Source organism: Oreochromis aureus, linkage group 9, assembly GCF_013358895.1.
Source record: "Oreochromis aureus strain Israel breed Guangdong linkage group 9, ZZ_aureus, whole genome shotgun sequence".
NCBI lineage: Eukaryota > Metazoa > Chordata > Actinopteri > Cichliformes > Cichlidae > Oreochromis > Oreochromis aureus.
This window is the reverse complement of record NC_052950.1, coordinates 6008837-6022634: the sequence shown is the minus strand read 5'-3', so window position 1 is coordinate 6022634 and position 13798 is coordinate 6008837. Positions and strand designations below refer to the sequence as shown.

The following is a 13798-nucleotide window of genomic DNA, read 5'->3' as shown; positions in this document are numbered from 1 at the left end:
AATTGCGCTCGGTGAAGTAAGGCTTGGATGCAACTACTTGGCCTTGGAAGCTGTTGTTGAGCTTATCTTAAGGCAACATTGCTTCCACTTTATTTTATTACTAACAGGTGACTGTGGAATCTATAATAGTGAGGAAACTTCACCACTGGACTTCTTGCACAGGTGGCTTCCTATCAAAGTACCAAGTTGGAATTCCTTGAGCTCTTGAGTGAGCCATTTTTTGACAAATGTTTGTAGAAGCTGTCTTCATGAGACTTCCATGACCGGCTGCAAGATGTCTAAATTTACAAACTTGTGTCTCAGAGTCATGCTAAAAACCTACCTCATGCAGTTATTACCTCTAGGCATGACTAGTGTAATTCATTATTATTGTTATCAGGTTGTTCTAAAAACTCCCTAAAAAGCCTTCAGTTGATCCAAAATTCTGCAACAAGAGTAAAGAAATGGCACATTTGTCTCATACTGGCTTCTTTTTATTGGATTTCTGTTAATTCCAGAATCAAATTTAAAATCTCCTCACATACAAAGTCTTCAATAATTAGGCACCACTTTACCTTAAAGGCCTCAAGTTACCATATCACTTCAATAGAGCACGTCACTCTCAGACTGCAGGCTTAATTGAGGTTCCTACAGTATTTAAAAGTAGAATGAGAAGCAGAACCTTCAGCTTTCAAGGCCCTTTTCTGTGGAACCAGGTTGCTGTTTGGATTTGGGAGACAGACACTATCTCTACTTTTAGATTAGGCTGAAAATTTCCTTTAGTTAGGGCTGGATATGATGATGCTGAACCCTTAGGCTGCAATAAGCCTAGGCTGCTGGGGGATTCCCACCGAGCATTTCTTCTTTACTTACCTTTACTTTAGAGGCAGGGTACACCTTGGACAGGTTGCCAGTCTGTCGCAGGGCTAACACATAGAAACAGATAGCCATTTGCACTCACATTCACACCTATGGGCAATTTAGAGTTTCCAATTAACCTATCCCCACTAAACTGCATGTCTTTGGTATGTGGGAGGAAGCTGGAGTAGCCGGAGAGAACCTGCAAACTCCAAACAGAAAGACCCCGGCCTGATGGTGAAACTCACTGCTTCCCACTTTGCATTTAATCATTAGTTATCATTAATCTCTGCCTCTCTCCCACATTGTCTTTTGTTCTTTCTTCTTCCCCTCACCCCCAACAGGTCGTGCACCTCCTCGATCCTGGTTCTGCTCGAGGTTTCTTCCTGTAAAAAGGGTGTTTTTACTTCCCACTGTAGTTCCTAGACAGTCATCTGACTGTTGGGAAATTTTCTCTATTATAGTAGAGTCTTTACCTTTCAATATAAAGCATTTTGAGGCAACTGCTGTTGTGATTTGGCGCTATATAAATAAATAAAATTAAATGAAAACAATTCAACAGCTCACATTCAGAAGACAGGCAAAAAGATTTTACTTTTGCATCAAAAACACTGATTCTTTTTCAGCTGGTTTCCTTTATCTGAATTGCCGTTGCTGTTTCCAGAAAGAAATACATGCAAAGAAATCTTCACCTCCACTGTATTTTGTAGGAAGTAGGGCACTCAAATATTAAATGAAAAATACAAAAGTACACTTTTTTATTTGCAAATGCTGAAATGCAGTGAGTACAATTAATGACCAGCATGTTTTGAACTGGTATAAAAGCACATGGATTGCATTCACACATTCAGAAAGGTCGTGAAATATCTGGCATTGAAAAACAGAATGTGAGAGAAAACGTGAGACGGAAAGCACAGAGGGATTCAAACACAATATTTCATGTTCATTTGAAATTCTTCTCATTAGTGGGATGAATACAGTTAATGGCAGATTTCACCATAAATTCTATATGGTGGATGGATGATAATTCCAAGGCTAAAAAGTTAAGCTAGTGTATACCTTAAATCTGTATTCCTTCTAATGGACATCAGGTCCTCAGATTGCAAAGAGAAGCCAGATCATAAACATGATCCTTCTGATCACTTGATAGATATCCTCAGCAAACACTTCCTTTAACACTAATAATCGTTAATTTCAAGTCTTATAACGTGGTGTTAATTTTGTACATTATGGTCCCTAATACTGTCAAAAAGCATGATAAATCAGGGGGTGATTTTGGGCAGGCATGCATGATTGCAGTGTCTCTCAGTTTCATAGTTAGATCTCCTTTGCAGGTCATGGCATTTTTCCAAAGATGAAGATGGCTACAGAAAAAAAACTGATGCTTCAGAACAAGACATTGGTAAACAACAGGCAACGTGATATATATACTGACAATGGCTTAACCGGTTTCCATAGTTTAGGCACGAATAAAAACAAATGTATCGAAATGTATGACAACATCTAAATAAGCTGTTAATGCATTTTTAATATGCACCATAATATTACGCTAGATTATAAGAATTAAATAGGAGAGTTTGAAAGTAACAGACCATGTGTATCTGAACTCTCCTAACAATGTTTCTGAAATACCTAAAAGCTCTTTTCACACAAAAGTAGAATCATCCTAATTCAGTTTTTTCCTTTGGTATATAGCAAATCCTTTTTTCCTAAAAGATAACATTACAGTAATTTTTTTTTGTACTTAAATCAATTTGCGCATTTTTGCAATCTTTATCAATTTTAACATGTCCAGTTCCTATAAGTAACAAATCACAAATACAGAGACTCTAAAAGTTAACAAGTCCAAATGACACATTGTATGCAGAAACACTCTTCATATATTTAACTGCAATACAGGTTTTTAACAAAAAAGGAGCACAAAAGGCACATGCAGTGAATCTGGCTGCTAAATAAGTGTCGATTTTCCATCCTCTTATTTCTTCTTCACTTGTTTTTGGCAGCCAGTGGTTTGCGGCTGATTTTCTTACTCTTATCGTTGTTCTTTTTGGGTGGTTCTGGGTTGGCCTGCATGTGTCTGCCATAAAGACTGGGGAGAGGAAAAGAGGAGGGAAGACACATTTAATATCAACGTGCATGTTTATGATTGCATACAAAAAGCTGCACAAATGTTTTTCAGAAAAGATCATGTAATAGTCAACCAAAAAATGTGAACTTTACTTGCTCCGGATAGTGCTCTGTTACACATAATGAGTCAGAATAATTACAGGTACAAGTAAATTGTTTATGCATTACTAGGATTTGTGAATTAACTTCCACTAAAAAGTAGCCTTGACTTCATAAAAATACAATTAGAGACAATCTGACTAAGCTGAGCGATAACTCAAAGACATCTGTACTGTGAAAGCTCTGTGAAAATGACTTCTCAAAATGCTACATGGTGTAAAACAAGTCTCCAGACACAGGTGGATGTTTACTTATAAAAAAGGGAAATGATGAACCAAACTAAAATGGATGTACGGCCGTTACAAACTTTTTAGCAAGGCCAAAAACAAGCTATGAGTGGATCAGTGGAAACATCCAGTGATATGGTGAACTGAATTAAGTCTATAACTAATTCACATGAGTTATAAGAGTACTCTTTCTGCCAAGAACCCTAATAACCTGTGTGTTTTAAAGTCTTTGCTTACAAACATGAAAGGGGTATGCACAAAAGAAAAGGTATGAAAACTTGTACTGATATACTGCCTTTCTACTGAATTGTCAAAGGAATTTGCAAAGAAAAGCGTCTGGACTTCTTTGAGTTGCTTGAAGACGTTTCACCTCTCATCCGAGAAGCTTCTTCAGTTCTAAGGTCAAATGGCGAGTCCCAGATTTAAACCCAGTGGGAGTATCCCCAAAGAGGGACAAGGACCCCTGGTGATCCTCTAATCACATGAGCCAAGGTGTGAAAGCGGGTGTGGTACCGCTTTAGAGGATCACCAGGGGTCCTTTGTCCTCTTTGGGGGATACTCCCACTGGGTTTAAACCGACTCTCGGCCATTTGACCTTAGAACTGAAGAAGCTTCGGATGAGAGGTGAAACATCTTCAAGCAACTCAAAGAAGTCCAGACGCTTTTCTTTGCAAATTCCTTTGACTACGATGACCTGGATGACTGAGAACCTTCACAGACTTTCTACTGAATTCGAGCTCTAAAAGCACTACAGTCATGGCCAAAAGTTTTGAGAATGAGAGAAATATTAGTTTACACAAAGTTTGCTGCTAAACTGCTTTTAGATCTTTGTTTCAGTTGTTTCTGTGATGTACTGAAATATAATTACAAGTATTTTATACGTTTCCAAAGCTTTTATCGACAATTACATGACATTTATGCAAAGAGTCAGTATTTGCAGTGTTGGCCCTTCTTTTTCAGGACCTCTGCAATTCGACTGGGCATGCTCTCAATCAACTTCTGGGCCAAATCCTGACTGATAGCAACCCATTCTGTCATAATCACTTCTTGGAGTTTGTCAGAATTAGTGGGTTTTTGTTTGTCCACCCGCCTCTTGAGGATTGACCACAAGTTCTCAATGGGATTAAGATCTGGGGAGTTTCCAGGCCATGGACCCAAAATTTCAACGTTCTGTTCCCCGAGCCACTTAGTTATCACCTCGCATTGTTCTTCACCAAACTGTTGTTGGATTGTTGGAAGAAGTTGCTGTTGGAGGGTGTTTTGGTACCATTCTTTATTCATGGCTGTGAGTGAGCCCACTCCCTTGGATGAGAAGCAACCCCACACATGAATGGTCTCAGGATGCTTTACTGTTGGCATGACACAGGACTGATGGTGGCGCTCACCTTTTCTTCTCCGGACAAGCCTTTTTCCAGATGCCCCAAACAATCGGAAAGAGGCTTCATCGGAGAATATGACTTTGCCCCTATCCTCAGCAGTCCATTCACCATACTTTCTGCAGAAGATCAATCTGTCCCTGATGTTTTTTTGGAGAGAAGTGGCTTCTTTGCTGCCCTTCTTGACACCAGGCCATCTTCCAAAAGTCTTTGCCTCACTGTGTGTGCAGATGTGTTCACACCTGCCTGCTGCCATTCCTGAGCAAGCTCTGCACTGGTGGCACTCCGATCCCGCAGCTGAATCATCTTTAGGAGACGATCCTGGCGCTTGCTGGACTTTCTTGGACGCCCTGAAGCCTTCTTAACAAGAATTGAACCTCTTTCCTTGAAGTTCTTGATGATCCTATAAATTGTTGATTTAGGTGCAATCTTAGTAGCCACAATATCCTAGCCTGTGAAGCCATTTTTATGCAACGCAATGATGGCTGCACGTGTTTCTTTGCAGGTCACCATGGCTGACAATGGAAGAACAATGATTTCAAGCATCACCCTCCTTTTAACATGTCAGGTCTGCCATTCTAACCCAATCAGCCTGACATAATGATCTCCAGCCTTGTGCTCGTCAACATTCTCACCTGAGTTAACAAGACGATTACTGAAATGATCTCAGCAGGTCCTTTAATGACAGCAATGAAATGCAGTGGAAAGGTTTTTTTGGGATTAAGTTAATTTTCATGGCAAAGAAGGACTATGCAATTCATCTGATCACTCTTCATAACATTCTGGAGTATATGCAAATTGCTATTTTAAAAACTTAAGCAGCAACTTTTCCAATTTCCAATATTTATGTAATTCTCAAAACATTTGGCCACGACTGTACAAGTCTCATTCACCCAATCATACAAACATTCAGGTGGTGCATTTATCTACACCTTTTAAGCATTTTTATCTAACATTCAAACACACTCTGACGGATGGATCGGGGCAACTCAGGGTTCAGTATCTTGCCTAAGGATACTTTGATACATAGAGTGGAGGGGCCAGGGGTCAAACAATAAATCTTCTGAGTGGTAGATAACCCAGTCTGAACCACACCCAGCCTGACAATTTAAGTGTAACACAAAAATCAAGAAAATCATCAACAGTGAACACACAGCTGTTGTGTTCAGTATTGATTGTCCATATTATTGCAGTATACCTTTTAGTGTAAGTTACACACACCACCATATACACATACATGCTCTTCTCACCCCACTGCCACCTTTGCCGTCCCATGGGTCTCATCTTTGCACAGAAGCAAGAGAGCTCATTGGACTGGAAAAGAGTTCTCTGCTCCTCACTGCAGCATGTTTCCACAGATAAATGTGTTGTTTTTCTCTGTTCTAGGCTTAAAATTTTAAATAGTATTCAAAATATGGTTATATTTTATTGTAGGCCTGCACAATAAATCGAAAATTTATTGTCATTGCGATATCAGCCTGTGCGATGGCCCCATCGCAAAACAGCGTAAACTGCGATAATTGGATACCTTAAAATGTTTACACACGTACTTTAAAGAATTTACCAATCAAAGAAACCCCTTTACACATTTGACCAGTCGAATAGAGCCCTTCATGGCATTAAACAATCAAATAGATTAGAGGCCCGCCTCCTACGTAGGTGGGGAGCGAACAACGCTGCAGCAACGAGTCAGAGTACGCTACTGACTGTGAACTCGTGGCTAAAAAAAAAAAAAAAAAAAAAAAAAAATAGTAGCTCGCTTATTTGGAGGTACTTTGGAAAACTGCAAAAGTTGCCGAACACTCGTGGCAACCACCAGAGGAAACACGACTAATCTCCACCATCATCTTCAATACAACCACAGAGAACTGTTTGAAGAGTTCCAGAAAGATAGGGCTAGCCAAACAAAGGTTGCTAATGTTAAGACAGAGCACAGCAGTCCAACAGCCGTCTCTGTATCAGAGTTTTTCAAGTGGAACTCCTTATGAGAAAACGTCGAAGCGGTACAAAGAAATAACAGAGGCCATTACACATTTTTTGGCTAAAGACATGATGCCTATAAATACAGTTAGCAGAGAGGGCTTCACCAGTCTGATACATAAAGTGGACCGGAGATACCGCATCCCCTCACGAAACTACTTTTCCCATGTTGCCATTCCACAAATGTACGAAATATGCCGCAAGACCGTCATGTTTGAACTGAGCCAAGCTGAAAACTACGCAAGCACTACAGTAAAGTTTCCTCTCCAGTTTTGACTTACATCATAACTACTTGGTGAGTGGTAAAATGGTGAACAACTGCATTGAGATAATTTGCAGTATAATTTGATTTATGTTTATTTAAAACTAATTATGGAGACCGGGAAGGATGTCTTTCAGAATTCAAGCCTCAGAAATTTTTTTATGGGGGCAATGTTTCAATGTTAAAGTGCACTTTGTTGTTACACTGCTAATACAGCAGCTTTCTTTAAATAAAACTGTTGCAGTAAAACGGAAATTATGTATTCGTTTTTTTGTGGGTTTTTTTGCTATTTATTTTATCGCAAGTCATATAGTTATCGCAATATTGATCACAGTTATCGCACATCGCAGGTTTTCCTAATATCATGCAGCCCTATTTTAATGTATAAAACAGTACAAGTAGGAAAAGGAATCCAGGGTTGAAATTCTGCGTTTAACAGCAGAGATCATCATGTGCACACAGGCCAGCAATGGCTATAAAGCTACAGCCAAACAAAAATATTGTAATTATTCAATTATCTGCGTTTAGACATTGTTTCAGGTAACAGTATAAACTGTTCATTGCCTCATTCCTTGTGAAATGAGACAAGGAGTTCACCCTTTATCCTCTTCCATGATTAGACAATGCTTAGATGAGAGAACCATGTACAATTGAATTGGGTATGGGGCATGGAAATTGGGGTGAAGGGTGTACATAATGAGTATATCCGTTTGTGGAAAAACGAATAATGCAAAGGACTTCTTAAAAATGCATTAGTATTCCAACTAGTAACTGTCCTATTCTAAACATCAACTATTTCTATTTTCCTTTATCTGGTGTCAGTTGTTTTATTCTAGCTGTAGCGGTTACGAAGCCTCAGTAAATTTCTCCCTTTTCCAGCCAACAGGTATCTAATGCTCTTCTACTTCTATCTCCTGACCCAAGGCAACCTTGCACACATGTGCATTTCAACACTGCCAAATAGATGAATAGCTGTAGTTAAGAGGACCTGGAGTGACTTATGGGATGTAATGGAATTTCTAGATGCAGCAGGAAACAGGTCCAGGTCAAAGTGCCACCAAAGTCACAGAGTGTCTGTTGTCTCTGCGATTGATATCAAGACAACAGTTTCTTTTCTTAGCTGTTGTTATTTTGGATAAAGAATTAAAGCGATGTACAGTGTAGTGCACATAAATCCAGTTTCTTTTAAACTGTATCTCTAAACTGAATTAGTACATTTAGTACAAAATATATTTTAACAATAATTTGTATTTCAAAAAGTGATCAATTTCTATCATGCATGGATATACCAGAAAAAGCATAATAAAACAATGATGCGTTACAAATATGGTCTAGCTTTTTATGGCCAAATGCCATTATTAGACAGCAGAAACATAAATTGTAAGAGCTTGTCTCACTATCAGATCGCATTTCCCAACAGTTTCTGCAATAGCCATTATTTACACTGTCTTTTGTTGGCATCGGCAAAGGGAGATGTCACCGTCATCTGAGATTTATATATAAAACTTCCAAACTGCTGAGATTTTAATGAGGTCACAGAGGAGTGTAATATCCACACACTTCTTTCATCCTTAGTAACACACCTTTAAAGTCTGAATAGAATTGAATGAACGGTTGTAGTGATAGGCTACACAGATAGGCTAGACAGAATGTCAGACAGACGTACAGAGATCCCTTCATTTGTTAGTTTGGTTTGAATGAGATGAGTCTATGCAACTGTCAGGCTTTTCTCTTGGGTGGTCTGTGGACAGGGTGACTGTAGGCATTCAAACTTCATAAACTGGAGGGTCAATGCTGAAGTGTTTGCTTGCTTACACTGAGATGCGGTTATGAAAGCAGATGACCTGAACATTTAAAGGGAGCCACCCATGATTTCCTTCTATATGTATAAATACAAATCATTTTAAATACAAATCCCTGAACACTAATTAAAAACTCACACCATAAGAAATTACCTAGAATAATCATAATTAAATTACAGACATTTGTGGTCCTCTTTTAGCCAAGGTTCACTGTGAATGATTTAAGATCAAGCTTAATGGGCTAGGCACCGCTATCCACTGTTTTTGTCCATTAATCATCCCAGGGACCATGTCAATAGACATTAAGGGCCCACTCATGCTCTTCTGTGATATGGCCTCACCATAAGTCCTGATACAAAACTTATAAATTAACCACAAAGTTAATGTTTCTAAAATCAGATTACATAGAAATGGAGCATGGGGAAATACCTGGCAAGCAAGAATGTAACAAGACTGGGACTGGGAAGTCATCAAAGCTAAATTTCACCATTTTTATTTGGTTATTAGATAACATTCATAATTTCAGCTAAATTAACACTGGTATTGTGCCAACAAGCAATTTGTTGTGGTCTACCAAGCAACACAGAGTTCTTGTGGCAAGACTTAATTTGACGAAGAGGAATGGTGTGTTTGAAGGTGTTTCCAGGTCATGCTGGGAACAATTTTCTATCACTGTATTGATATCGCTATATTGCTGTCATCGGTCAGAAGTCTTATAGCCTAAACAGAACTTGGTGCTTCTCACCCGGCATTGATAGCTGAGGTAAACAGTGAGTAAACAGCTTTCTACGGATAGGGGAAAAACTCCAGGAGGATCCAGTCCAAACAGTAATGGAAACCTGCTGGCTGCAGCCATTGTGGGGCACAGTGGTACACTGTTGATTACACTGTTTTCCCTCTCACTAGACTGAAATCTACTGATCTAGTGGTGAAAATGGGAACTTTAAAGGGTTCGACTTTAAATTTGGTCAGGCTGAACTACAGACCTCAGCCATGCTAAATTGTGTAGCTTTTGTTGTAGTGTACCACTGCAAATTTTGATAATTCAAATCATAAAATTTTAAATTTGGTGTCACGCATACATTTTCTAATTGACACCCATGTGAATGCATGACACTCCTTACATACAGCCCTGAACCCTGGGGTGCAAGGGCCCCATCATTATTATTATTATTATGATTATTATTATTTTATTTTTTAAGAACAGATTGCTAGAACAGATAGCTTATATTTATGGCCCTGAAAAGACAATGCACGCAGACAGCTAAAATACGTACTTCAAAACATCGCTTTCAAAACAAGACACTGAAGACACTAGAAAAGCTTAAGCATGTCACTGAATGTCTACAGCTAATGCTGCACATGCACACGCACACACATACACACCCTAAGAATGTGCGTATACAAATCCACAATAGTGAATACTGTCAGTCTATGATTGAAGTGTCTCGTTTTCTTCACCCTGCCTCCATCCCATGTCAAACCTCTCATCTGGGAATTAAATATGCCAACCCCCTCCCATGCTGCCCATCAAAGCAACTGTAGCCCTGGGCAGAGAGACACACAGGCCAGAACAGAGAGGAGTGGGACAGACGGAGATACACCCAGTGGAGGAATAGCAGTAGGCAACTCTTTTTCATTTTAACATGAGTGTTTGCTTTCCATGGGCATTTTGCCTTAACTCATGCAAAACCCATTTACCTTTGGAAACAGTACAACAGCAACTCTCTGGCTAGATGTAGTGTTACAAAACCAGCTGGGTTTTAGCCATGTGCAGCAACAGCTCAAAAGGAGTGAGTTGCTCACTAATTGGAAGGTCAGTATATGTACCCTTAAGTATCTCAGATGCACACAGTAGTGAGTGCGAGTATTTCTGATCAATAAAGTGCGGTGTAAGGCTAAAGAGATACCTATTTAACATTTCCCTACTTTAAAAAGCCTGTCTGTTTGGAGACACCACATCACCATTTAGGGTCTGCAGGGATACATATCAGACAGAGAGACAAGTTGAGACAAAGTAGGATCCTTGTGCTTTGCAGAGCTTCTTGCCCACTAGGGCCATCCCAGAGGAGATAATGGGGCAGGGGCAGGTGCCAGGAACCTCCTGGGAGTGTCTGGAATCAGCCAGGCATAGGGGCAGTTGACAGTTTTTACCATGTAAACAGAGCTCTAGGGATGGTACTGTCTGACTATTGGTCCTCAGCTTTTGTCCAGGCTGAATTATGTCAACATCAACAGGATGGATTACTGTTAAACATGGTTCACTCATGTTAATTTCAGGATGAATTCTAATCCCTCTATGATCCTTTAATAATTGTAATCTAGTCTGTAAACACAGCTATATATTGTGTTTACTCTCTGGATTATGAGCAAATATGAGGCGTGATCTCAAAGTTTCATGACTCTTCATTTATATGGCAAAAAAAAAACAAAACATGTTGTGACCAACAGCTCAAAAGGTCAAGGTCATCAAGTCAAAAGCATGGGGATTAAAGCAATAACGTATTTGTTGCTTTAACAGAATTCATGGAATTGGGGACATAGTTCTACCTTTCAGTGGAAACAAGGTGAACTATGGTATAATACTTAGTGCTGCTGCATCACAGCAAGAAGGTTCTGGATGTAAATTTCTAATCCTTGTTTCCACTGTGTACTCTGGCTTTCTTCCATAGTTTGATAGCATGCTTTGGTTAACTACTGATTCTAAACTGGTGATAGGTGTTGATGCAGGTTACAGATACTGCTTAGGAGCATAGAATAAAAGTATACCAAAATACCTCAGGTTTGCACTGGCAATGTGAAATCAATTGGACATCATTAAAAAAGAAGAAGTTTAATAGTAATGTCAACAAAATTTCCTTGTTAACCACTCTAATTGCTACTTTGTCCGTCCATCAATCCTCTTAACCACTTGTTCAATGTGAGGGGCTTTAGGCTATCCAAACTCTTAGTTGGAGAAATGTATGGTACACTTTGACGTGGTTGTTGACAGAGTTTATTGTTATGTCCAAAAAGGAAAATTAAGTACAAGGGCTACTATTTTAAAATAGTGTACTGTTTAACCAGTAACATAGCTCTAAAGCATGTTAACAATAGAAGTACTTCAGGCAATTTTTTAGCTGCCCATCTGCATCTGATGGTACCCCCCCCCCAACCCAACCCCACATCAACCTACCCATCAACCCACCCATCAACCCATCAGGGTCAGGGAGAGACTGGGTAAGAGGCTAGGTGCAGCCTGGACAGGCTGCGGGTCCATCAAATACACTTTCATTTCACACGTCACTGGAATGAATATCTTGGGTGTCTTTTGCAATGTTCTTTTGTAAGGCTCTTTGATTTGCCCATACCCTCAACATAGGACGACCTCTAACTGGTGTGGAAAGGTGGAAAGGCCTCCTCAGGAGATCAGCAGAACTATTAATATCTCTAAACAATCAAAAAAAAAAGTTAATATTCTTGTGTTATCTCAAATAGATCTCTCTTCTAAACTGATTTTAAGTTTTATGCTTTTATGTCTTAATGTAAAAAAAGGTGTGTATCTATTTAATAAAATTAAATTGTATAATGTTTTAAAAAGATCTAAATCCTTTACAAAGATGATTACAATTTTGTCAGTATGTGAAAAAAGACAGTGGAAACAGCTATTGTAATGAACACAATAGAGCTGCTTGAAGGAGCTCAGGACTGTGGTAACTCATTGAATATGCTCCTTTCAACAAAAGTGATTATTCATTAAGTCAATATGTGGACAGCCAATGCAGCACACTTGGTGTTGTCAAAACAAGCAGTATTCGCATAATTATGGGTACCAAGCATTGATGGATGAGAGGCTCGTGGATAAAAGGGAAGAGGGGGAGCGGGAGTAGAGAGAAATGATCAGTATGTCATAAAGGAAAAATTAAATGAGTGTTAAGACAGAATAATAATGCAGCCTTATTGATGCTAGGATCCAGTTTTCATTAATGCTTTTTAAATTAAATTTTTTTTAAGTCACACCTATGTTAAGGTAAAGAGAAGTAGGGTGAGCGGCTGTAGTGACAATACTGCCAATGAGATACACCACCTCAAATAAAAAATGTGCATTGCCCCCAATATGCTGTCATATTAGAACAAACAGTTGATCTAATTTTTATGGCGCTACTGGCACACCCATCCTGACAGTATTAAATGCAATTAATTAAAGCTAATTACTTTAATAATGCTTCCCTCTGATGCATATCTGAGAAGCATTATCCATGATATTAAATAAAAAACCATTTTAAATGCAAATCACTTTACTGTATTGTTTTGAATCATGCAAAATAATACCAAAAAAAGTCCATTGCATGTCTTGAGGTTGTCAGCATCAAGCATGCTGCTACTGCTGAATATCCTGTAGCAGCCAGAAAATGATCTAAAATCTACATATAAAAACAAAACAAAAACAAAACAGACAAAAAACAGCCAGAAAGACTGATCTGCATTTTCTGCAACTGGAATAAAAACTTACTATTAAGGCACACCAATTAGCATGATGATACAAAAATGTGTAGGATTTATTAATGAAGATTTAACCTATAGAAAAAAAACCCATATATGAAAGGTAATTCGTGCTTGTTCTAAAATGAAGAGTGTTTAAATGGTCTATATTTTTATTAACAATACTTGACAATCAGAAACCAAATATCTAACTACACCAACCAAAATGTAACATGCTAGATAATCTGTTCTGATTATCTTTTTTGATATGCAGTTTGCCTTTGCTAAACATAGCAACACTTTTTTGTTTATTTATTTTTTACTACATTTTATGCTATGCAGAGTGTAGTATAAACTCAGAACAGCTTTAATTTTTACTGTCACTATCACAGATACTAAATAACATCTCCACCACGTGGAGGTTGCAGAACCTTCTTCAGTTCTACCTCCATATCCATGTGGACCTGCAGGGGTCAGGACTTCTCTACATGACTAAGGATCACACAAACTAGCAGACATCTGAAGTGACAATCACACTGAGGGGAACTGCAGTCCTCACAAAATGGTGAGATCACAGTTGTAATAATGTGCCACTTTAATTCTCCAGATAGTGTAGCATACACTATC

The 13798-nt window shown here is 38.8% G+C and overlaps 1 protein-coding gene across 2 annotated transcripts in view; it reads right to left on the bottom strand.

The window, feature by feature from the left end:
- Positions 1-1566: 1566 nt before the first annotated feature.
- rsu1 (Ras suppressor protein 1) overlaps positions 1567-13798 on the bottom strand; it is a 41196-nt gene continuing 28964 nt past the window's right edge. Inside the window, exon 8 of one of the 2 annotated variants that reach the window (XM_039617597.1) lies at positions 1567-2926. In XM_039617597.1, coding sequence (XP_039473531.1) covers positions 2824-2926 — 103 coding nt within the window. In that variant the 3' untranslated portion in view covers positions 1567-2823. The remainder of the gene's footprint in view (positions 2927-13798) is intronic. The other variant, XM_031751240.2, reaches the window with a different exon arrangement.